Here is a 27,168-nt window from a genome sequence, read left to right as displayed (position 1 = left end):
ATGTGTGCATGGATTAGAAGTCAATATTGTCATGACCTCAGTTTTTCCTAAGTTGATATATACATTTAATGCAATCACAATCAAAATCTCAGCAAGCTATTTTGCAGCTATCAAAAAAAAGAACATAAGTATAATCTCAATAAGCACATTATTAAATAACCAATGCACTCTGTTAATCCTAAATATAAATCAGTCTTACTTATTGTACCAGCTTGAAATACTTGTTCAACCTGCAGTTTACTTTCTCAGTTTCTGATTCTCACCATGTTTCTCACCCCCGGACCTCCCATCTGAAAACCTGTTTCAGTTACTTCACAGGTTTGTTCTCCTCTGAGTCCAGTCATAACCAATTTGTCCTATCACAGACATTACTCCCATCTCTCAATTCCGGTGGAAGCTGGGGTCTTCCCCAACTGCAGGGCACTTCCTGTAAGATATGGGCTGCCTCATAATTACTTAGGAAACAACAAGCTATATACCTATCTACTCCGCCTCCCATCACTTCACAGACGATCCAAGGAAGGCAGGTCAGAGGCCATTTTCCTAAAAGTATAACTGGTCGACTCAGCACTCTTGGTTAATAATTATCTGCGCTTTTCAATTTCACTAGTAAGCCAATCAGTACAATTTTTTTCAACAGGTACATGGCAGCTGTGGAGAATGAGTTGGAGGTGAGCCTGAGATACTGATTCTCTTTGTGTTCCTTGCAGCTGGAGCAGCCAGAACCCCCAGATCACTCACACCTAGCTAAGAAATTCAGGAAAAATAAAAATAAAAATCAGTGCCAACCCTCCAATACCATAAACTGACTTAACAAACATGTCTGATGTTCGCCTATGAACACACACACCCATCTAGTCATCTTGCAGCTAGGAGTTTACCCTTACTGAAGAATCAATACAAAGATTTATCTATAAGAGTGGTCAGGTAGTATTGTTCGTTATAGAGAAAAACTGGAAACTCACTACCAAATAATGAATTGGTGAATTACCTCCACCTATCCATACTGTTGCATTGAGTATTCCATCAGCAATTAACAACATAAGCATTTCATTACATGTCCTAACACAAAGAGGCTAAAAAACACCAAGAATGAACCTGTTTTTAAAAAAGAATCAACACTAAACAATACATACATACAAATTATTTAGCCCACCGGAGGGGTATCCTCCAGCTCTCTATACTCTCCTCTACCACCCCACCCCAACTAGGTCCCAAAGAGCTACGTCTTTCCAGGAGGCTCAGTCATCCATTCCTAGAGAAGCCTCCTTAACTCACTTACCATTCTCTATTTACTGCCTTGAGAATTCTACTTCGATATATGGGATTGCTGTATTTCCTCAAACCTTAGTTAAAAAGGTAATCATGTCTTGGTATCATGAAATAATTTTGACCTTGTGGAACCTCTGAAAGGGCCTCAGGCATTACCAGGCCACACTCTTGAGAATCACTGATATCCATCCATTTTGGAAATACAGGTAGAAGGAGAGCCTGCCAACCGTAAGTGGCAAATAGAAAGTGATCAGGTTATAGAATTCAAGGTCAAAAGATCTGGATTTGAGCCCTAACTCCACTGTATACTTTTCTGGCTATTTGAACTAACTAAGACAGTAATTTAACTTCTTTTAAGAGTTTCAGTGTCTAGGTAAGGGTATGGTGGCTCACAGCTGTAATCTCAGCACTTTGGGAGGCTGAGGTGGGCAGATCATTTGAGTCCAGGAGTTTGAGACCAGCCTGGCAACACGATGAAACCCCGTCTCTACTAAAGATACAAAATAGTAGCCGGGTGTGGTGGCACATGCCTGTACTCCCAGCTACTCTGGATGCTGAGGTGGGAAGATTGCTTGAGCCTAGGAGGCAGAGGATGCAGTGAGGCGAGACTGTGCCACTGCACTCCAGCCTAGGCAACAGAGCAAAACCCTGTTTCAGAAAATTAAAAAATAAAAAAATAAAAGTTTCAATGTCTTTTTTTTTTTTTGAGAAGGAGTCTCGCTCTGTCGCGTGAGCCACCACGCCTGGCCTCAATGTCTGCATTGTTAAAACAAGAATCATACTACTGGTCAGTCTCAACTGTCATTAGCTGTGAGAAACAACAATATACAAATAAAAGCACTTTGCAGACTATAAAAAGTTTAGGTCCGTGTTTTCTTTTTTGTTTTTCTGGTTTTTTTTTTTGAGACAGAGTCTCACTCTGTCGCCCAGGCTGGAGTGTAGTGGCATGATCTCAGCTCACCGCAAGCTCCACCTCCCGGGTTCACGCCATTCTCCTGCCTCAGCCTCCCAAGTACCTGGGACTACAGCCGCCCACCACCACGCCCGGCTAATTTTTTGTATTTTTAGTAGATACGGGTTTCACCATGTTAGCCAGGATGGTCTCAATCTCCTGACCTCACGATCCGCCCACCTCGGCCTCCCAAAGTGCTGGGATTACAGGCGTGAGCCACCGCGCCTGGCCAGGTCAGTTTTTATTTTTGGTTTTCAGGGGTCTGAATAGTACATCCTAAGATTGTATCTACAAAATTACATCAGTAGCTAACTTAATAGCAAAGTTACTTAAACAGCAGTTATCTTTAATTTCCTCATACATAAATCTGTCATATGATTAGCAATATTTAGTTTATCTTTACCAGTCTGCAGTTTTGCATATTTCAGATATGTGGAAGAATTAATGTAATTTTTCAGAAGTTCCTCAATTTCAAGGATTTAGCTGATAACAAGAAAAAAAATAATAAAGCTCACTTCTACCTATACAAAAGAAAAACCACCTTACATGTTGGGGAGAAAAGGAATGACTTCTGTGATTAATGACCTATGTGGTATAATACCAAAGGCACTGTGTAGAAATGACATCAATATTAATAGGCTAATTCTGGCTGCCAGCCAAACTGCTCCCAAAATGGGTGCATATTTACTCTGATAAAGTGTACCTGTCTCTTTACCCACCTGCTTCCCTGTACCTCAGTTATGCCCAAAACACTGTAAAGGCTCAAAAAAATAGGAGACTGGAGAGTCATATGCTAGGCATCAGGCCAGTATTTGAGGGGATTTACTAGGAAGTTCAAAGACTGAAAGTCTTCAGGGACTTTAAGAGAGCAGAACCTGCCGGGCGTGGTGGCTCACACCTGTAATCCCAGAACTTTGGGAGGCCAAGGCGGGCAGATCACGAGGTCAGGAGATCGAGACCATCCTGACTAACACGGTGAAACCCGTCTCTACTAAAAATACAAAAAATTAGCCGGGTGTGATGGCGCGCGCCTGTAGTCCCAGGTACTCGGGAGGCTGAGGCAGGAGAATGGCGTGAACCTGGAAGGCGGAGGTTGCAGTGAGCTCAGATCGCACTACTGCACTCCAGCCTGAGAGACACGGCGAGACTCTGTCTCAAAAAAATAAATAAATAATAGAAATACAAAGATGTGCTAAGCCACTGTGGCTTCAAAATCTATGATTTAAAACACCAAAACTAAATAAAATTTTGAAATAACAGTCTACAGTTAAGAAATGAAAAAACATAATAAAATTAATTTGGAAAATACAACTGGTAATGCTGTTAAAGTATCACATAGTTTTATATATGTGACTTAAAAATCAAGTGTAACAGATTCCTAATTTTCTGGCTGACCATTAAACACTAAAGACAGGGGGAAATAAATTTAATATTATCAATAAAGCAATTATGAGTAATTTTTAAATTCTTTTCTCTATTTTCTGAATTTTTAGATAAACATGCATTAATGTTATAATCAAAAGAGTTTTAAAACACTAAACTGAAGAATTACTAGCTCAGGTCAGGCATCCCAAACCCAAAAATCCAAGATCCAAAATGCTCCATAATCAGAAACTTTTTGAGCACTGACATAATGTTCAAAGGAAATGCTCACTGGAGCATTTCAGAATTTAGATTTTCAGGCTTGGGATGCTCAACCAGTAAGTATAATGAAAATATTCCAAAATCTGAAAAAATCCAAAATCTGAAACACTTTGCTTCCAGGCATTTCAGATATGGAATACTTAATGTGTAATTATTAAACAGAACAGATAAGGAATACTCAACTTATTGTTAAAAAATAGGTGGTAGAAAGATTATCTGAAAAGAGTAATTACTGGGTGCCTTAGTCTATCCAGGCTGCTATAACAAGATACCTTACACTGGGCAGTTTATAAACAATAGAAATATATTGTGCACAGTTCTCGAGGCTGGGAAGTGCAAGTTCAAGGCACCAACAGATTCGATCTCTGGTGAGGGTTTGTTACTCATAAATGGTGCCTTCTGTCTCCCCACGTGATGGTAGGGGAAGGTAGCTCCCTTCAACCACTTTTATAAGGGCACATAATCCCATTATTTGGGGCAGAGCACATATAACGTAATCACTCTCCAAAAGGCCTCACCTCTTAGAATACTATGACACCAAGCATTAGGTTCTAACATACGCATTTTGGGGGAATACCGACATTCAGACTATAGCACTGGGTATTCTTTCAGTGAAGCTCTAGGCTTGATTTTCTATTGACTGGGTTATTTTACAACTCTGCAGGTGCAAAGGTTAACTTGTAGATTTCTGTGTGTAGGGCAGGGGTGGGGGGCGGCGGGAACAAATAAGCCCAACGGTTATGGTTTACCACCATGAAAGACAATAACCAGTTGTTTTTATCTAATCTAGCAATCTCATCTCAATCTCCTATTAAATCACATGCATATATCTTAGTATCTGTACATACTCTTAAATGCTCTTTGTACCAGTTTTAATGCCTTACTGGTTTTGCACTAATTGAGTCAGTATGTGGCGTGTGTTCATCCTCTCTATTTGCATGAAGGTCACAATTTTACCTTTTTAAAAATTATAGTCAGCAGTTCTGGAGGTCATCCACCGAGAAGCTCAAGTAGACGTGATGGAGCTAAGTAAATGAGAAACACACCCCTAACACAACTTTTCTTTGGCTCCCAAAGAGATGCCCATGCAGCCATAAAGCTCTAACTTTGATGTTTCTCCATGTATTTTTCTCCTTCTCCACTAAGTTTGTGCCTTTGTGTTTCTGGTTCACTCATGACCAATACATTATCCCCAATGATGGTAGTAATGAGAAAGGGAAAAAAAGACGGTCAGACAGTTAGGATACATCTTTGGTAAAACTCCTTCAAACACAGAAACACCCTGAAAAATCAAGCTGCAGGCACAAATAGAGCAACCTGGGGATAACTCAGGCTGCAGCTGCACAGGTAAGAAAGCAAGGCCCAACGTAGAAGCCTTTGTTCTTGATGTAATCCATGGGCTCCCAGGAAAAAGTTTCCTCCCCTTTTCAGGAACGTACACGGTGGGTTCCATGGGAACTTGCACGGGGAGGGGTGGACCTTACCCAAAACATACCCACAGTTGCACAACCAAGAGAAGCGATACTTTGTGCTTTCCTAAAGACATGCCCACAGCTGCACAGATTAAGGGGAGTTACACAGACAGCTTCACAGGTAAGGGAAGTTACACAAACAGCTACAGAGATGAGGGGTGATTCTTATAAAAGCTTTCGTATTCAACTGTAAAAATGGCAACCCTCTCCCAGACCCCTCTCTGCTGTGGACAGCTTTTTTCTTTCACTTATTAAACTTTCACTCCTATCTCACTCTGTGTCCATGCTCCTTAATTTTCTTGGTCATGAGACAAAGAACTCCAGGTACTACCTCAGATGACAAGACTTAAACGTGGTACACTGGCAAGACTGCAACAGTAATAGGTGGATTTCATTTATGGTCTCTGTTGGATGGATGACAGAAACCTATTCTCTGTTGGATGACAGATGACGGAGAATCTGGTTTGTTAGTCCTCTTGTCTGTCTATTTGTATATTTGTGAGTTAATTAATTAAGGAGAACAGCTCCTGTGAGATTTGAAACGATTAGTTTCTGTGTTTACTTGTGATCTATTGCTAAAGTTGTAGAACTGAAGCGAAAAGCCTTCTACATGTTTGTGCATCTATAATTTGAAAAAGCCATTATTTCTCATTGTGTGTGAAGTATTTTCCTACCTCCAGAGGGTATTAATAAATTACATGTTACAGTTCTTAAACAGAAGAGCTCTGTAAAATTGATTTACAGAGATAAGAAAGCATGTATATAAATTATTCTCCAAATTCACAGAAACTAAGGAAACTCTTAACAGAAACTGCTAGTTCAGAAACATTTTTAAGAATCCAAGTATAGGTCAGGCGTGGTAGCTCACACCCATAATCCCAGCACTTTGAGAGGCTGAGGTAGGCGGATCACCTAAGGTTGGGAGTTCGAGACCAGCCTGGCCAATATGGTGAAACCCTGGTCTCTACTGAAAATACAAAAATTAGCCAGGCGTGGTGGTGGACGCCTGTAATACCAGCTACTTGGGAGGCTGAGGCAGGAGAATCGCTTGAACCCAGGAGGCGGAGACTGCAGTGAGCTGAGATCACACCATTGCACTCCAACCTGGGCAACATGAGTAAAACTACATCTCAAATTTAAAAAAAAGAAAAAGAATCCAAGTATACATAACTAAGGTAAATCTTTGGATAAATAAAGCTAGCTTAAAATGTTTGGTCTGAGGGGAAAAATAGTTATCTCTTTTCTCAGAATTATTAGTATTAAGTATAATATATGAGTGGATTTTTAAAATAATACAGGCATACCTGGCCGGGCGCAGTGGCTTATGCCTGTAATTCCAGCACTTTGGGAGGCCAAGGGAAGCAGATCACTTGAGGGCAAGAGTTGGAGAACAGCCTGGCCAACATGAAGAAACCCCATCTCTACTAAAAATACAAAAATTAGCCGAGTGTGGTGGTGGGTGCCTGTAATACCAGCTACTCAGGAGGCTGAGGCAGGAGAATCGCTTTTACCCAGGAGGAGGAGGCTGCAGTGAGCCGAGATCACGCTACAGCACTCCAGCCTGGGTGACAGAGCCAGACTCTGTCTCAAAAAGATAATAGTAATAATACAGACATACGTTGCAGGTACTGTGGGTTTTGTTCCAGACCACTGCAATAAAGTAAATATCACAATAAGGCAAATCACATAAATTTTTTGGTTTTCCAATGAACACTGTTTACACTATGCTGTAGTCTATTATGTGTGCAATAGCACATCTAAATATAATATATATATGTTGATTTAAAAATATTTCAGTGCCAAAAAATGGTGTTGGAAAAATGACACCAACAGACTTGTTCAACATAGGATTGCCACAAACCTTCTATTTGTAAAAAAAGGCGTATCTGAGAAATGCAATGAAGCGTAACAAAATGAAGGATGCCTATATAGGGGTTGGTTTCTAATGAGAATAGTTCAACTGAACTTCCAAAACTACTCATTGGTTTACTAATCAAAAAAGCTAACATCATACCTCTGTAATGCTGAAGATTTTGAAAAATGTAAGTTTGTGTTCAACTAAATAATTATAATTCTGATAAACATTGTTTAAACATTTTTTATTTATAGTAAAATATCCATAAAATTTATTTGAACCACTTTTTTATTTTCATTGTTTACTTCACTTTGGGGTTTTTTAAATTTCAACTTTTATTTTAGATTCAGAGTACAGAGGCAGGTTTGTTACACAGGTATATTGCATGACACTAAGGTTTGGGATACAAATGGTCCCAACACCCAGGTAGTAAGCATAGTACCCAACAGTTAGTTTTTCAACCCTTGCCCCACTTCCTTTCTTTATATCACAGCCTCCAGCATCTACTGTTCCCATCCTTAAGTCCATGTGTACCCAAGGTTTAGCTCCCACTTAAAAGCAAGAACATGTGGATTTCTGATTCTGTGTTGGTATGCTTAGGATAATGGTCTCTGGCTGCATCCATGTTGCTGCAAGGGACATCATTTTGTTCTTTGTTATGGCTGCATAGTATTCCATAGTGTAAATGTACTATACTTTCTTTATCCACTCCACCTTTGACGGGCTAGTTCAGCCACTGTGGAAAGCAGTGTAGAGATTTCTCAAAGAACTAAAACTAGTATTTGACCCAGCAATCCCATTATTGGGCATATACCAAAAGGAAAATAAATCGTTCTGCCAAAAAGACACAGGCACTCATACATTCATCATAGCTCTATTCACAACGGCAAAGAAACAGAATCAACCTAGGTACCCATTTTAACAATTTGTAAGTGTACAGTTTAGTGTCATCAAGTACATTCACATTATCATGTAACTATCCATGCAATCCATCATTTTTTTGATCATCCCAGACAGAAACTATGTACCCACCAAATACTTAACTCTCCATTCTCTCCTCTCCGTAGCCCCTGGCAACTATCATTCCACTTTCTATCTCTAGCCACTTGACTACTCTATGTACCTCATGTAAGTAGATCATATAATATTTGTCCTTTTGTTACTGGCTTATTGCACTTAGCATAATGTTGTCAAGGTTCATCCAGCATGTGTGATTGAGAATTTCCCTCTTTTTTTAAGGCTGAATAATATTCCATCATCTCTATATACCATTTTGCTTATCCATTCATCCACTGATGAATATTAGTGGTTCAGGGTCGCTTCTACCTTTGGCTACTGTGGATGATGCTGCTCTGAACACTGCTATATTGTTCAAGTCCCTATTTTTTTGTGTGTGTATATATGCACAAGTGGAATTGCTGGATGACGTAGTAATTCTACTTTTAATATTTTGAGGAATTGTTATACATTTTTCCACTGCAGCTGTACCATTTCATGTTCCCACCAGCAATGCACAAGAGCTCCAATTTCTCTATAACCATGCCAACACTTACCATTTTCCATTTTTTTGATGATAGTCCACCTAATAGGTATGAAGTAATATCTCATTTTGGTTTTGCTTTGTGTTTCCCCTCGTGATGCTGAACAAATGACAAACATTTTTATATATTTTGGTTTGGGTTGTCTTACCATAATTTTGAAGATCCTTAGGTAATTTTAAAACGTAAATTAATGTAAATCAACAACTTAAATAATCTTTGGCTACCTGAATAGTTTCTAAGTAGGAACAAACACTAAAATAATGACCATAATTAGAAGTTTACCTACTTTTCCTTTATATACTACAGAATAGCTACATCTTTGGGGTCTGTCAATAAACATGCTCATCGTTGTCACTTTAAAATGTACATAAGAATGTATAAAAGGGATATGTAAGGGCCTGGTGTGGTGGCTCATGCCTGTAATCCCAGCACTTTGGGAGGCCAAGGCGGGCAGATCACCTGAGGTTGGGAGTTCGAGACCAGTCTTACCAACATGGACAAACTCCGTCTCTACTAAAATTACAAAATTAGTCAGGCGTGGTGGTGCATGCCTGTAATCCCAGCTACTCGGGAGGCTGAGGCTGGAGAATAGCTTGAACCTGGGAGGTGGGGGATGCAGTGAGCTGAGATCGCGCCATTGCACTCCTCCAGCCTGGGCAACAAGAGCAAAACTCCGTCTCCAAAAAAAAAGAAAGAAAAAAAGGGTATGTAAGAAAGTTGTGAAATTTGTGACATTTACAAACTTTCTCAGTCTGTTATAATGCTCATATAAAAGTTACTTCTCAATGAGCTACCTCCCAGTTCTCCCTATGAAAGAAAATTTATTATTTTCTTAAGAGATGTAATTAATATGGATGGTTCAGGCCATATTAAGGGCAAAAATAAGAGACATACATTTGTGTAAGCAGAGTAATGGTGTAAGACTTGATTTTTAGGCCAGGCGTGGTGGCTCATGCCTGTAATCACAACACTATGGGAGGCCAAGGTGGGTGGATCACTTGAGGTCGGGAGTTCAAGACCAACCTGGCCCATATGGTGAAACCCTGTCTCTACTAAAAATACAAAAATTAGCAGGGCGGCCGGGCATGGTGGCAGGTGCCTGTAATCCCAGCTATTCGGAAGGCTGAGGCAGGAGAATCGCATGAACCTGGGAGGCGGAGGTTGCAGCGAGCAAGATCGTGCCACTGCACTCCAGCCTGGGTGGGCGACAGAGTGAGACTCCATCTCAGAAAATAAAAAATAATTTTTTAAAAAAAGACTTGCTTTTTAAGGAAAATGTGAGTAGGATTATTCCAAAGTGGCAGCTTATTACAGAACAAAACAGCATAGTGGAGACAAAACTTGAGAAAGTATAGTAGGTTGGGGAAGTGAATTTTATGGGCTTTGGTCATAATATCTAAGAGTAAGAAAACGGTATAATACGTGTTGACATGTTGGCTAAGTTCACTTAGTTTTGAGGGACTTCTTTATCTGGAATACTCTTACTCTGTAAGTGAGAAAAGGAAGGGTCAGGGTGACTAAGGGGCTTGCCCAAGGCCACAAAGCCAATTTAGGGGAATGCTAGGAAAGACCAAAGCCTGAAATTCCCACCTCTCAGTTCAGTGTCTGCCTCGCTGGACACTGCTTCTGCAGTCCACCATGCCAACACACAATCACAGTGTATCAACGTGCTCTAGTCAACATAAGAGGTAAGAGATTTTAGCCACTTACTAAACCAAAGAATGAACAAAGAAATGTATTTCTCAATGACGTCGTTCTTTGAATTTAAATGTCTCCATGAAAGCAAAAAGGTTTACCCTGACATTCACAACTTAATACTAGAAGCAATGAAATAAAAATTTTAAACAAACTTTGCCAAGCTTATGTAATTAAGAAAGGAAGTACAGTAAATGTTTTTAATAAGTTGGACAGAAATAAGAAATTTACTTCTGCATTTTTACTGCAGAACAAATAGATAAATATCAGGATGCTGTTATTTATTTTCTTTACTTTGACATTTCCTTTTATTTTAAATCCTAATTCTCCAACAAAAAGACTTGTAGTGAGGCACTGTCAAAAAGGCTAAGTAACAGAATCCCAAACTTCTCAATTCTACAAGTCAATGTTTATTAAGCACTCTAGTAAGCACCTGAGAACCCAGAACTGTCCTTATGTGAGCCCTTACTTAACGTCAGTTCAATTTGAGACTCCTGCTTTTACAATATTTCTTATGAGGGAAAAATACATCCCAGAGTGACAACCCCGACTGAGAACTCAATGACTGCCAACATCAAACAAGACTGACGTCCCCATGGAAACTAATCCACCCCAGGATTTACTATTCAAACATTTTCTGAAGCATTCATGCACATCTAATGGGCAATGAAAATTGTCAAGGCAGATGACCCTAATTTTCAACACAACTGAAAGGTGCTTGCAGCAACACCACTACTTGCTAAAGGAAGACTGACCCAGCCAAAAGATGTCTTGAATGCCTTGGATTTTAAGATGCCTATACTAATCCAAGCCCCAAGCAGGAAAATCTTCAGCCAGGAAACTCCTGGCATTTTTTAATTTAATGTTTAGTTTTCTACTCTAAGTGTACTTTCTTTTATTCTCAGAATCAACTTTGGTACATTTATCATATGGGATTGGTTTCTAGGAAAAGACTTCCAGTTGATATCATGAGATATATGGCTGCAACTTACACTGACTCAATTATAAGGTCACATCCAAAAACTAACTGAAGTACCGTAAGCCCTCATGACTAGAGTAACAACAATGTACTCCTATTTTCTGTTTTTGCCCAATGGATCAAGCCACAGCCTAGCTTTCCCCTTCTGATTCAATTCAGTACCAAGAGCAGAGTGCCAATTATTCTCTGAAGATGTCTAGCCCCCCAAGTAGTTACCTCTTTGTTCCCTGCGCCTGGCTCTTTAAACACAGCTGAGCCTCCCAGGCCTTAGACCAGAAAGCAGGTAAAAGCTTCCCCCAATTCACCAGCTCAGTCCTCTTCCTAGCCTTATCTCCACTACTCTTGAATTTGGGCCAGCTCTCTGGATATTTTATTTTCGGTGTTCTCCTCATTCAGTAAAATTAACTCCCTTCCTCAGCTTAACAACTCAACCTTTCGTCCACCTCGTCCCTTTATTGCTGCCTCTGCAAGCTACGTACAGGACCCAGTTTTGAGTAACAGCCATTCCTTCTGAATTCTAGCCATTGGAGAGACCTTGATATCTACAGCTACTCCAAGCAATGATACTTCATACACTGACAGACTCAAGAGATGGTTAGGTTCCTATGGTTCTTTCTTTTCTTTCTTTGGAGTGCAGTGGTGTGATCAAGGCTTGAACTCCTGGGCTCAAGTGATCCTCCTACCTCAGCCTCCAGAATTGCTGGGACTACAGGCACACACTACCACAACTGACTAATTTTTTTAATTTTTTTTTTCTTTTTTTTTTTTTTGTAGAGACGTAGTTTTGCCATGTTGCCCAGGCTGGTCTCAAACTCCTGAGCTCAAGTGATCTACCTGTCTCAGCCACCCGAAGTGCTGAGATTACAAGCATGAGCTAACACGCCAGGCCTCTTTCCTTCCTAACAGCCAAACAAATACTACTGAGGTAGGAAACCTGTAGGACTTATTTGCCGGTCCCGACAGAACGAAATGAAAAAACCAGCACGAACCAGCAGATGGCATCAAAAGTGTCCTCTCATTGCCCTTGCTGTTCATTGGCATAAGACACTCCCACCAGTGCCATGACAGTTTACAAAGACCATGGCGACACTCGCAAGTTACTACCCCCTTTCCAGAGATTTCTGAATAATGCACTCCTTAATTTGCATGCAATTAAAGGGGGGTATACATATGGCTAGCCAACACCCCATGCACTGCTACTCTTGAGCATACTGTGTTGTATTGTAGTGTTGTGTTGTAGTGTTGTTCATGCCTCCTATTTTACTCTAATTTCCTATCTAAATGTTCTATCAATTACTGAGAAGGTTGTCCTGAAGTCCCCAATTACTATACTTTTCCCTTCAGTTCTATTAGTGTCTATTTCTTGTTATCTTGAGGCTCTGTTAAGTGGATCGCATTTCAAATTACTGCATATTCATTTGATGAACTGACCTTTTTACTGCCATGAAATGTCACTCTTTCTTCCATCTTTGCCCTGAAATTTACTTTGTTTTGCTGCTGCTGTTGTTGTTGTTGTTGTTTTGACACAGAGTCTCTTTCTGTCACCTAGGCTGGAGCGCAGTGGCACGATCTTGGCTCACTGCAACCTTCACCTCCCGGGTTCAAGCGATTCTCCTGCCTCAGCCTCCCGAGTAGCTGGGATTACAGGCACTTGCCACCACGCCCGGCTAATTTTTGTATTTTTAGTCGAGACAGGGTTTCACCATATTGGCCAGGCTGGTCTTGAACTCCTGACCTTGTGATCCACCTGCCTCGACCTCCCAAAGTGCTGGGATTGCAGGCATGAGCCACCACGCCCGGCCGCCCTGAAGTCTACTTTGATAAGAATACAGTCACTCTGACTTAAAATTCTTAATTTTTAAATTTTTTTCATTTTTATTTTTAGAGATGTGGTATTACTCTGTTGCCCTGGCTGAACTGCAGTGGTGCAATCACAGCTCACTGCAGCCTCAAACTTCAAGGCTGAAATGATCTTCCCGCCTCTGTCTCTCTCACAGCCTCCGTCTCTCTCACAGCGGGGACTATAGGCACACGCCACTACGCCCAGCTAATATTTTTGTTTTTCTTTTAGAGATGGGGGTTCTCATTATGTCGCCCTGGCTGGTTTCAAACTTCTGGGTTCAAGTGATCCTCCTGCCTCAGCCTCCTGAGTTGCTAGGATCAGGCATGAGCCAGCCTTCCTAGGATAAGTATTTGTATAGTAGTGTTTTACTCTAGTCTTTTACTTTTAACCCATCCACGTCTTCGTGTTTAAGATGGATGTTGATTTTTTCCTTTTATCTAGCCTAGCCTGACAATCTCTGACTTGTAATTGGAATGTTTCAATCTGCGCTAATAGTATAGTCACTGGCCACATGTGGTCACTTAGCCTTAAGTTAACTCAAATTTTAAAAATTTAAAATTCAGTTCCCAAAAAGCTCATTAGTTAATGTATAACAGTAGTTCCCAACCTTTTTGGCACCAGGGACTGGTTTTGTGGAAGACAATTTTTCTATAGACAAGGGTCAGAGGGGAGAAGGGGAAGGTGTAGGGATGAAACTGTTCCAAGTCAGATCATCAGGCATTAGATTCTCATAAGCAGCACGCAATCTAGCTCCCTCACATGGGCAGTTCACAAAGGGGTTCACACTCCTATGAGAATCTAATACCACCCCAGATCTGACAGGAAGTGGAGCTCAGGCAGCAACCCTCGCTCACTCGCTGCTCACCTGCTGAGTGTCGCAGTTCCTAACAGGCCACAGACCACTACCGGTCTCAGTCTGGGAACTGGGGACCCCTGATGTATGACCATTGGCTGGTGTTGAACATGCAGACGTTCAGAAACAGAAATTACCATGAAGCAGAGTTTTCACTTAGACTATTTGTATTTAGTACCATCATAATCAGTAGGGTTGAATTTAATTGGGCCTTCTTGCTATTTGTTCTATCTGTCCCACATGTTTTTTGTTCACTTTTTCTTGTCTTTTGTTAGACTGAAAACATTTTATCATTAAATTGGCTTATTAACAATACCTCTTTGTACTTTTTTTTTAAGGCTTTTCTAGGGATATGGTTTTCAACAGGGAGCTATTTTGTTCCCCTCGGGACATTTAGCAAAGTCTGGAGACATTTTGTTGCAACTCAGTGGGGTGGGTCCTACCGGCATCTAGTGAGCAGAAGCCAGAGATGCTAAGCTTCCCATAATGTGCAGGACAGCTCCTCACAGCAAAGAATTATCCAGCCCAAGATGCTGATAGTACCAAGGTTGAGAAACCCTGCTCTGGGGCTTACTAAATACTCCCTAACTAATCACTGTCTTCTTTCAAATACTATCATATCACTTCATGTAATGTTAGAATCTTAACCACATTCTACTTTCTTCCTATCTTGTGATTACTGTCACATACTAGTAGCTGTGATATTGAGCACCTACCTAGTCTACCTCTCTGGGTTCAGTTATCTTCATAAGAAAATTGGGAATATCTACCTCACTGACATTCTGTAAGAATTAAAATAAGGAGAGTGGAAAGCACAGTATCTACACTAGAGGTGCTAACTTATCAGTAAGCTATTATCCTATTAATACAGAAAATTTTGAAATGAAGGAACAGAAGGACACACCTGAAGAGAAACCTAGGTGACCTACATTCACACCTGGTTTAACTTTTGTTATAAATGCCTCTCCTATAGCTCTCTACCTACAAAAGTGACAATGAGACTGCGCCCTACTGGACTGGCTGGCAAAGTTTGACTCAGAAGAGAAATTCAAGAATCTTTCGAGCTCTGATATATAATCCCTTTTATTTACCTACATTTAATTGAAGACATCTGTAAGTGGTGCCACACAAAATGTAATTCAGACTTAGAAATGTCAATAAAAATGTCTGTTAAGGCAAGGGTCCGGTGTAAGCCTAGCAGGGGAGTACATATCAGCAGCTACAGAGCCACCCGAAATTAGGGATCTAATGGAAATATGTTGCCTGACTTGACGAGGTGATAAAAGCTCTTTTCCCATAAAGCTTAATGAGCTCTATTAGTCTTCAGCTTACAGGAATGTAAAAGGGTCAGCCCCACAGAGGGAAGTAACTGACTCTCCACATATGGTCCATTCAAATGACAACATATCAAATTACTGATGTAATTACTATAACCTGACAATTTCATTAGATTCATGTGGCAGTTAACTGTTTAGGACTTACAACAAAGGGACATGGTTCACTCATAGTAGCCATTGTGGAGAAAGTGAAGTTTAAAGTCAGCTTTGTTTTCAACTGCAACTCTCATGTATTTTACTATCTCTGCCAGAATAATTTGACTTCTATTCAAAATTAAAGAAGGTGCTGGGTATAGACCATATTTGTAATTTTCCTTCTCCAGCTAAGTCATAAGCTTAATGGCAAAATTAAACACTCAGAGACTCCCAACACTCTCCTGCCTTGCCTTTGCTTCGGCTCTCAGGTGCTATGTGGTGGCAAAGGAACAGCAGCCACCGGCTTAGTGCTGCTAGTGAAGACTTAAGGGTAGCTGCCACTAACTTAAGCCCTCAAGTGGCCCCTGTGGAACTGCAAACTAGAAAAATACCAACAGAAAGCCTGCAAAATATTTCCCATCAAGAAAGGAGACTTATATTGGTCATCTTTAATTTTGATTTTTCTTCCTCTCCAATGTCATAAACCCAGTAATAAAAAAGATAATTAACCAAGGTAAATACCACTCCAGATCATTAAGTGATGAAAGCAGACAGAAACTATCATTAAACTCTGGATACTTTCCCTTCTACTTTTCACCAAAGATTGAAGCTTCCACACATATATTCCCAATACTTAACAAGAGTAGTAATATGTAATTTAAAAGTATATATTTGTGGCCAGGCACAGTGGCTCACACCTGTAATCCTAGTACTTTGGGAGGACGAGGCGGGTGGATCACTTGAGGTCAGGAGTTCAAGACCAGCCTGGCCAATATGGTGAAACCCGTCTCTACTAAAAATACAAAAACCAGCCAGGCATGGTGGCAGGCGCCTGTAATCCCAGCTACTTGGGGGGCTCAGGCAGAAGAATTGCTTCAAATGGAAGGCAGAGACTGCAATGTGCTGAGATTGTGCCATTGCACTCCGGCCTGGGTGACAGAGCGAGACTCTGTATCAAAAATATATATATACACACATATATATATGTGTGTGTATACTCTATATACTCTAGTTGCAGCTAGTGTACTCTAAGTACACTCCAAGACCTATCTATAACTGAGAGAATCCAAAGAGTACAAAGGACAAAGCTCTCAATCTTAAGTAGCTACAATCTAACTGGAAAGACAGACTGTTAACCATACTAAAATGTAAATACTGAAACTTGTCTACTTTTAGCTGAGTCTTGCCAAATTATGGATGAAAGACTGCTACTCTCAGTCTCAGCCCCACAAAATTCATTCATTCATTTGTTCATTCACTCATTCAACAAATATTTATTGACTCAGTGCCTACTATGTTCTACATATACTAAGAATGAAAACAAGGAAACAAGAAAAACAGGGTCCTCTCTCAATGAGCTTACATTTGAGAGATGTCAACTGTTAAGATTTACTGAGAAGTATCTTTGCCATTGGTGAGTAACAGCCTTAAATTGCTACTTGCCCCAGTAAAGTGGACATCAAGCTCAAGCCTCCTTATTGATCCCTGTATAGGAAAGCCAACCCAGCCTAATCGCCTTCTGCTAAAAACCCTTATTCCTGTTCATTCCTCTAAGCTTTTGCTAAAATGAGAGCACAGCATTACACATTATCAACATTATCTCATCTAAGCTCCTGCCAGCCCCTTTTTTCCAAGGTTAGACGCTGTTTCCACACCAAATCAAAGAGACTCCCCTGATGTACATCTATCAAACACTGATTACAAGAAGCATTACCAAAAAGCTACCAATGCACCTCTTTTTTTTTTTTTTTTTTTTGAGACGGAGTCTCGCTCTGTCACCCAGGCTGGAGTGCAGTGGCCGGATCTCAGCTCACTGCAAGCTCCACCTCCCGGGTTCACGCCATTCTCCTGCCTCAGCCTCCCGAGTAGCTGGGACTACAGGCGCCTGCCACCTCGCCCGGCTAAGTTTTTGTATTTTTAGTAGAGACGGGGTTTCACTGTGTTAGCCAGGATGGTCTCGATCTCCTGACCTCGTGATCCGCCCGCCTCGGCCTCCCAAAGTGCTGGGATTACAGGCTTGAGCCACCGCGCCCGGCCCCAATGCACCTCTACCTACTGTGGGCCCTTTACTGGAAAAGTAAAGGATAAAACAGCACTTTGTAGTTGTTAACATTTTATGCAGCTCCTTTCTACTTTTCTGTGCACTTAAATTGTTTTAAACTGAGATCTGCATGTATAATTTTGCATCACGCTTTTACCTCTCAATATATCAAATGTATTTTATATGTGTTATTCATCAATATATACTCATAAACACATATACACAATCTCCATTTTAATGGTTGTAGGGTGGTCTATCATATGGCTGTGTCATAATTTATTTGACCTGTTCCTGTTGTACATTTAGATTGTTTACAGTTTTTTACCGTTATAAATAATGCTGTCATAAACATTTTAATGCAAGTTTTGTCCCCATCTTTGATGAACTCTCTGACAGTGATTCTTGGAATACAATTACTCAACCACAGGTATGGATGTATATAAAGCTTTTAGTGTATGTGACCAAACTGCTTCCTAGAAAGGATGAAGTTCATAAACATCCCATCTCATTATATCTTGTCAAGCATTCACTTAAAAAATAAGATATCTTGATAGGTTAAAAAAAAATTGTAGATCACTGTCATTTTAAACTACATTTCTTTTATTATTAATAGGATTAAACATTTAACACACATTTATTACCATTTGTATTTTATCTTATCAATTACCTGATAAAAATCCAACCAAATTTTATGAAAAAGAAATTCATATTGCTTCTAAAAGATCATTACAGTAAGTAAAACCCTTTCATCATACTTTACCCAAGTTACCTTTTAGCTACATTTGTTTTCATGTACAAAATTATGAGTCTTTACATAATCAAATTAATTTTTTCACTCTGTTTTTTGATACTTTCCATTGCTTTTGAAGTGAGAAAGTGCTTCCATAACTATAGAGCAGGCTATAAAACTTATATTGTTTTCAACTTTTTATGGTTTGGTTTTCACTTTACACCTAACTCTTAATTAAAATTCTATCTGCCAGACACTGTGCTCAGTGTTTGCCACAGATCATCTCATTTAATTTTAATATCCCTGTAAGTATTATTATCTCCGTTCTTAGATCAGGAAAAAGGGCTCAGGAGTCAATGACTTGCCCGTGGGCTACTCAGGCCTCTCTCATTTCAAAGCCTAGGCTCTTTCCCCTATACCATTCTGCTTCCCCGTTGATCCTGGATACTCAGACAATGTGACCAAGTCTGGATGGGACTACCCCCACTGGTCTGGTCCATTTCTCCTGGTGACCACTTAGCTGGCTACCACACGTTTTCAATGTGCCACTGTGGGCCACACCACATTATCAGCAGTAATAGTCTCAATAATCAAATAAAATGTTATAAAAGCAGAAATGGTCTCAGAAAGGACACGGTATTGAGGCTCAACCCTGAAGAGGAATATGATTTGGACAAGTTGGGAATGGGAAAAGCATAAAATGAAATAAACAATAGGCACAAAGGGAAGGACAAGTGCAAGGCAAGGAACAGAGTCTCATCGCGTGGAGCTGAAGCCTAAGAGGAGAACACAAAATAGTGCCATGATGTAACTAGCATAGTTTATAACTGCTCCCATTTCCATCACCTCATCTGAGAGGAATTATTATTTGCATTTAAAAGATAAGAAAAATGAGGCTCAGGGCAGTTGTGATTTACCCAATGCCATATGGTTAGTAAGTGAAGGCAAGCTCTTACCCGGTTTTGGTTCTAAGTCCCATTACCTCTTCACATAACTCTGCTTCCACCCTTTCTCTACTTTCTTTTCCAAGTCTCAATGATCATCTACAAGTTCTTCTGCAACTGCAGCTCATAACGATATCTAGTTCTCTAAATATCTAATAGTTTTTCTTTATCTCACAATTTTATCACTGGATTCTCAGTTTTACATTGAAAACCATGATGAGGATTAAATGAAAAAGTGAATGAAGAACCCAGAATATTGCCTTGTTATAATAGCAGCTCAATCACTTTGCTCTTCTCTTGTCCATTCATGGATTTTAAAGTGCTCTCTCTAACTGAAACTTCCTTGAAGACAGCCTTTGCCTCTGATTTTTCCAGCTTTCTTTTAATACCATGGCAATTTATAGAACATAAGGCTGCTGTTAAACAAACAGGAGTAATGACGATACAACAAGGCTCTTTAAAATAAAGGACTGATTTCTCTCTACTTATTGAGAAAGAAAATATACTTAAAAAGAGGCAATAACCTGTCATGAAGGTGAATTGCTACTGATATAACTTCTAGAAACTTTTATCCAAAAAAAAAAAAAAAAAAGCGGGCAGTAACTCACTCCATTACTGTTATTGAAGAATATATGTGTCACACCAAAATAAGCACTCCTAAATTATCAAATAAATGCCTAATGAAAGATGTCAATAATGGTGTTCAATTACCAATTCTAATATTAAGGTCAGTGAGTAACTCTTACCTCCAAGGGTGAACTGCAAAGGAATCTTGTGAACTGCAGAGTCAAATTTGAACAGAATCCGTTTCATCCAGTAAATAAACAGCAAAAACAAACACAGAGAAAAAGAAAAAAATTATTATACAATTTTCCAGTAAATCCACTTAAAGTGAACCCAAAGATTATAGAAAATTCATGCGTCCATAAAATTCATCCAGAGAATAGAAAGGTTCAACCTAGTCCATAGGAGGCACCTAACTACTTGAATTCCTTTCAATAAACATTCTTAAAACTCTGTATAAAAGCACATAAAGCACAACAAATCAGTCCTAAAATAGTTTGCTTAAATTTTATCTCACAACTCCTACATAATAAAAACACCTTTTAAGGAAAAAAATCAGCAATCTTCCTGACCCTAAATTTGACAGGCAAAGTTCAGTAAATGCCAAGAGAAGAAGATACAAACCAATGAGGAGACCAAGAAAAGGGGAGAGGAAAGACCAAGAGAGAGGTCAGGTGAGTGAGAATGAGAAGGTGAGGTTTTAGCTCCACAATCTGGCATCTCATCTGTGGTCTTTACCCTGTTCTGATCTTTCTCTTTTCTCAGTCCCATATCCCCTTCCTTCCTTCCTTCCTTCCTTCCTTCCTTCCTTCCTCCTCTCTCCCTTTCTCCCTTCTCTCTCACCTTTCTCTTTCTTTTTATGACACACATAGAGGAATACAGAATATCACCTGAAACTAAATGCTATATGATCAGCATTTAAATAAACAGATTATAGAGGCGGACAGAAACAAATGACAAAGCAAATTGTAGGATACCTCTGAAACGAGGACTGTCACATAACTTCATGCATACACATGATGGTAATTCATAATGTTTTCAGAGATGTTATTTACAGATTCAACATTTCAAATCCTTTGAGATTTACTGTAATAACACCCAAATAATACACACTCTTGATCTTTCTAAATGCAAATTAACTACAATAAAACACAATGACAAGCCTGTTTCCAAGCACTCATGAACTTCCTCTCCACAACAAAGCTAGTACTCACAGGGAATACAAATAACTTGTATTCTCTTTTAGAGTTACACATTGAAATATTTATCAATGAAATTATAAGATATCTGGGATTCCCTTCATGATCATTGGAGAAGTAGGGAGAAAAGTAAAATGTAGTAGTATAAAATAAAAAGACTAGCTGGGTGGGGTGGCCCATGCCTGTAATCCCAGCACTTTGGGAGGCCAAGGTGGGTGGATCACCCGAGAGAGGTCAGGAGTTCGACACGAGCCTGGCCAACGTGGTGAAACTCTGTCTCTGCTAAAAATACAAAAATTAGCTGTGTGTAGTAGCAGGCGCCTGTAATTCCAGCTACTTGGGAGGCTGAGGCAGGAGAATTGCTGGAACCTGGTAGGTAGAGGTTGCAGTGAGCCAAGATCGCGCCACTGAACTCCAGCCTGGGCAACAAGGGCGAGACTGTCCTAAAAATAAAAAACAAATAAAACAGACTAGACATGATATTAAATGAGTGAGGACAAGAGATTAGGGTTCATCACCTGATTCTATCTACTTTGTAAATGTTTAAGGTTTTCTATAATAAGTTTTAAAAAGATATCACATACTCCCACCAAAAACACTAAATATATTCTTAGAATATCACTAATGCATACCAAAGCCATTCAATTAAATAGTATCATTTAGGCCCTAGTTGACAGTATATCAAAATGTAAACACTTCAGTAGGAAGCAAAAAAAAAAAAAGGAAAGAAAAGAAAAAAAATGCAAACAGTAAGAATTTTTTCTTAATTTATATATCAATATGCAGTTTGATTATATTAACTCTTAAGATAACTTTCTGAAAGTGCAAAGTATACCAAAATTTTAAGATTTCTTAATGCTGACATGAAGCAAATAATTTTAATGAAATTTAAAATGCAAGTTTTGTGGCCTTGGATTCTTTCATTGTAGCTCAACCTGAGACAATCTCTACCCTTCCTCCCAAGAATAAAAAGTGCCAGTTCAAAGCCTAGCCAGTTTTAACAGTGGAGAAAAATGAGGCATGGTAAATTTTGATTTTAAAATCAGAAATTTGATACTGAAGGGTTCTACACTTTTCCCCAAAAGTGAATGTTAATATTATACACATACTTTTGAATTTATAAGCAAGTCATGTTCAGTAGTAATTGATGCATTAATTAGGATGGAAGTTACTTTAAATAACAATGAAGACAAGAATATAAATGCTGTCTATAAAAACTAATGTCTCCTTGAAGTTCCAACAGTTTATACACATTTTTGGCATGTGTATATGTCCAACATTTGTGTCACAGCTTTTTCAAAACAGACCTAAAAAATTCTCACCCTGCTTGAAGCCGCCAAAATGTGAAATACATAAGTAAAAGTTTTCAATCCTAAAGCAGTAAAAACAGAATAACAAATCACAAGACACACATTGACACTCCTATTCCCACAACATGAAAAAGATTTCAAAAAATGCCATCTCTTTATTAGTGCATCAGTAAAACCCATTGTTTTTTCACTTCAGTTACTTAGTAAATTCTTTCATAATGAAACTGTACATATTATATTCAGTAGAAATGGTAATACTTTGAAAAAACAATTATAAAAAATGAGACTGCAAAATACATTTTCTATATACACTGCAATTGAAAGTAGAAATAGATTCCTTAACAATCACTACCATGTCTGATCAGTATTAAAAAGGATTGTGGCTCAATTTTGCTATGAACCTAAAACTACTAAAAAGTAAAGTCTATTAAAAAAAAAAAAAAGACTATGGCCGCACACAGATGGTAGCACACATTAATATCATTTGTCTGATATGACTATATTAATAGGACTACTTAATAATAAATAATGGGTAAAGTTAGTAGTTAAGAGAAAGATCCTTTTCAAAATACTTGGGCGTAATAAATAAAAAATATAATATGTTTTACAAAATATCTGATTCTGCAGATGGGCATACAATTTTATCATTCTAATAACAATCAGAGGTTAACATAGCCATATTCTTTATCTCCCTATGTACCCACTTTTAAAGATTACTTTTAGGAAGTCTCTTGATTTAACATAGCTGAATAAAGGAATAACTTGCATATTTGGCTTTTTAAACTTAACAGCTAAGATTCCTGTTTGTAACAATATTAGTAACACTATCAATTTGATTCACTTGATAAAATTTATAAAAATTCTAAATGCCAATTATTCTGTCAGGTCTTGAATTTTTTTAAAAAATGTAAGAATTATGGTCTATATTTAGAATCCAGGCATAAAAGGCATCAGTACCATTTTTGAAATCCTTTAGGCCTCTAAAAAGAAAAAGGATACACACAGACAGCGCTCACACTCCACAGCTTCTTACTGACCTTGCTTTTCTTGAAGTATTCTCACTTACCAAGCCTGGTACCATTGTTCTAGTCATCATCTGCAGCCTGACTCATAACATAATCCTTTCTCATTCCCTCCAAAGAAGCACTTAATGCTTACCGAAATTTTCTAAACCATTTTCCAAGTGCACAAAATTGTAGTTAGACCTCCTATTAGTTACAATCAGTAAGTTCTTTTTCTAAGTACAGGGGTGGTGGGAATAAGGACCAAAGAAAACACATTGCTAATTTTGTCAAAAGATCCTAGCAATTTGGATGTAATGACTTCCTTTTTGGTGAGTTAAAAAAAAAAAAAAAGGTCCCAGAAAAATAGTAATTATTTTCTCTTTGTAATATAAACTATTCAACAGATAATTCAAGACACTTTGTTCCTGAAATGCCTTATCTGTTTAATAAGTAACCGTGGTTAAATTCCTATCTTTTAAAGAAAAAGGAGACACTCAACGCCAAAACGCAAATTTTACAAAGATAAATCACATTTTTTTTCCTAACCCAAGGAACATCAGTGAGGTGTGTCTCTATTTGCCAAAGTAAAATTCCAAATCTCATAACTAGTCATATCAATTATCCAAAATTTCCTCACACTAACAATATACACTTCCGGTTGTATTTCCTGGGCCTTTCACTTATTGTACTCTACTTCCACCTACTGTCCTATAATTTATCAGGGGACAGGGCTGATTATTTTAAGTTATAATCTAATAAAACCTTTATTTAAAAATTTTGCAATTATCAATCTAAATTACACCTCAATGTAAAATACTAAATTCTTCTATCAGGAATTTGGAAGCCTTAACTCAGTTATGACTCTAAATTATGTCAACGTAAATAACATTTTAGACTCCCTTCCCATCCCTGTTCAATTTCTGGCACATATTTACACTATAAATAACCGGTAGTTCTAAGGCAGTGCAAAACTAGGTTTTATATCAAGAATGTCTCTGATAAATCTACAACGCTAAGAAATTAATTTGACTACACAAAAGAAAAAAGTTTTGTTTCACATTTCATTGCAGACAAATAAAACCTTCAAAGCAGCCAAAAGACACAGCTAGCGCCCATATAAAAAGTCATCGAAAGAATGAGAATTAAATCTGTATTTAACAAGGAGCAGAAACTAAGGTTTGAGAAGATCTTATTTAACCTATTAGTGGGGAGTAAAAAGGGCAGATTCAGGTAATTCCCTAAATTCATTTTTTATAGCTATTCTCTGTCCCAATTGTAAGCAATGTACCTGAAAGGGCTGTTTGTGCTACATCTTCTGATTACACTTGGCACCTTAGATATTAAGCTTCAAAACATCTTAAAAGATGACAACAAGGCCAGGCACGGTGGCTCACGCCCGTAATCTCAGCACTTCGGGAGGCCAAGGCGGGCGGCATGAGGTCAGGAGATGAAGACCACCTTGGCTAACACAGTGAAACCCCATTTCTACTAAAAAATACACAAAATTAGCCAGGCGTGGTGGTGGGTGCCTGTAGTCCCAGCTACTCGGGAGGCTAGGCAGGAGAATGGAGTGAACCCAGGAGGTGGAGCTTGCAGTGAGTCAAGATCGAGCCACTGCACTCCAGCGTGGGTGACAGAGCGAGACTCCATCTCAAAAAAAAAAAAAGACAACAAAAATATTATTTACACTCTAACATAGTTAAACCTTTGTCTTCTGAAGCATTACATCTCCTTTTTTGCCCGAAGATTAGAATCTTACTAGGTCTACCCACTTGAGTTATTTAGGCCTTGGGGTTGGGGTTTGTTTTTTGTTGTTGCTGTTTTTGAGATGAAGTCTCATTCTTGTCCCCCGGGCTGGAGTGCAATGGCACGACCTAGGCTCGTTGCAACCTCCACCTCTCAGGTTCAAGCGATTCTCCTGCCTCAGCCTCCCGCGTTGCTGGGATCACAGGCACCTGCCACCATGCCCGGCTAATTTTTGTATTTTTAGTAGAGACGGGGTTTCACCATGTTGACCAGGCTGATCACGAACTCCTGACCTCAGGTGATCCGCCCACCTCAGCCTCCCAAAGTGCTGGGATTACAGGCGTGAGCCACCGTGCCCAGCCGGGCCTTGGTTTTTGATGTGTAAAAGGATTTCAGCCAACCCACCTTCCCCAGATGGTATCCTGTGGCATGGCAGGCTCCTAAGACACTCTCTAAAAAACGATTCCATGGCCACGTAAGTTTAGGAAATGCTCTTACTATATAGCGGCCTCACCTCCCCTTCCTCCTTACTTTAGTGAATTGGAGGCTACACTGATATATTAAAGGCTCTGCACATTCCTGTATTTATAAAACAAAAAACTCTTCTACTTCAGCCTCAGTCAAGTGCTTCCCAAAGTTACATGCCTAGAGATTTTTGTTTTTAATTTCATATAATATCTATTAACATTCCACAGAATCCATTTTCCACAAAGCTCATTTTAGGCAACACTGGTCCCTACCAGCTCTAACTTGTTTTCCTCAATCTGTACTTACTAGAATTGCTCACTGAAAACACTCAGTGTGGCGCTCTCAAAAATGGCAGAAAATCCAATACTATCAATGAATTATTCACCCTCTTTTTCCCCCGTTTAAGAGTTCTGGTCCCTACCCAATAATATTCCTGGTGATATTATGGGCAAATGCTCAAAGCAATGCCACAGACGCACTATAATAAAATGCCTCTTGAAAATTCTAGTATCTGCCCAGAATCATAAAAGCCCGTAAAACACTAATATACAGAGCTAGTTATAAATGTTTTGCTCTAAATGTTGATTTCAAAGTTTGCTAAAACACATCCTAATTAATGAGCTACTTCAATAAATATCCTTTTACTATTTTTTGCAGCTTTCTCCCTAATTTCTAACAGCAACAGGGATTTGGGTTGTAGTTAGGTTATTCACTAATATCTACCTCTTATATCCACTATAATAATCATCATATATTTTATAAATAGTAGAAATGGTGGCTCTATACTTATTAACATCAATGATATCCATATAAACTTGTTAAAATATCATTTATTTACTACCTTCAAGCCTAGTTTGTTTCTAAAATTAAACTGTTAAGTTTGCAATACGAATCTATAAAATCCAGATAACAGTATAACAATTCTATATCTTAAAGAGCTATAGTCAAAAACAACGGAATCTTTAAAAATTGTGTTGCTTTTCAACATTATCAGCAGCAAACAAAATCACCGTAACAGAGTTCATATAAAAACACAAAGAAGAACAGGTTCTTGGCAAAGTCATCAAACAGAACACCCACCAAAGAAAGACTCCGGTGCTGGTGGCATTCTGTGCTGATTTCAGAATCCTTTGCTCCTCTAACAGGAAGATAATTTGCCATAGGACCCTAATGACCTAAGGCCTGTGTGTTAATTGCATTAAATAAATACCAGCACCAAATACTAAAACATCTCATAAGAAGTATGGAAATAATTTTACAAGTATGTTTAAGAGAAAAAACGCCTTCTGGTTTTTGAAAGTAAACACTGAGGCCGAAATTTTATACAAGAGCAATCTTTAAATCACTTGCTGACATTCTTGATCTGCAAGCTGAGTGTTTAGAAATGTACCAAAACTCAAAGGTTTTCAATATTAGATTCTTCCAAAATAATATTTTCCTAGGTATGGAGTATAGTTATTTCCAGGTTGGGAAAAGATAGTTAGAAAAAAAAAAAAAAAAAATATATATATATATATATATATATATATAGATCTCAAAAGACTCATATCAGAGAATATAGAGAACTCTCTCAGTCAATAAGGA

The 27,168-nt window shown here is 38.8% G+C and overlaps 1 protein-coding gene across 15 annotated transcripts in view; it reads right to left on the bottom strand.

Moving 5' to 3' along the window:
• ATE1 (arginyltransferase 1) overlaps positions 1–27,168 on the bottom strand; it is a 185,873-nt gene that overhangs the window by 106,149 nt on the left and 52,556 nt on the right. For all 15 annotated transcript variants that reach the window (XM_021943749.2, XM_009215509.2, XM_021943756.2 and 12 more), the window contains one exon: positions 20,040–20,072. In XM_021943749.2, the coding sequence (XP_021799441.1) occupies positions 20,040–20,072 (33 nt within the window). The remainder of the gene's footprint in view (positions 1–20,039; positions 20,073–27,168) is intronic.

Source organism: Papio anubis, chromosome 11, assembly GCF_008728515.1.
Source record: "Papio anubis isolate 15944 chromosome 11, Panubis1.0, whole genome shotgun sequence".
In the NCBI taxonomy this organism is placed as follows: domain Eukaryota; kingdom Metazoa; phylum Chordata; class Mammalia; order Primates; family Cercopithecidae; genus Papio; species Papio anubis.
Note: the sequence above shows the minus strand (reverse complement) of the source record. Positions and strands in the feature narration are given on the sequence as shown.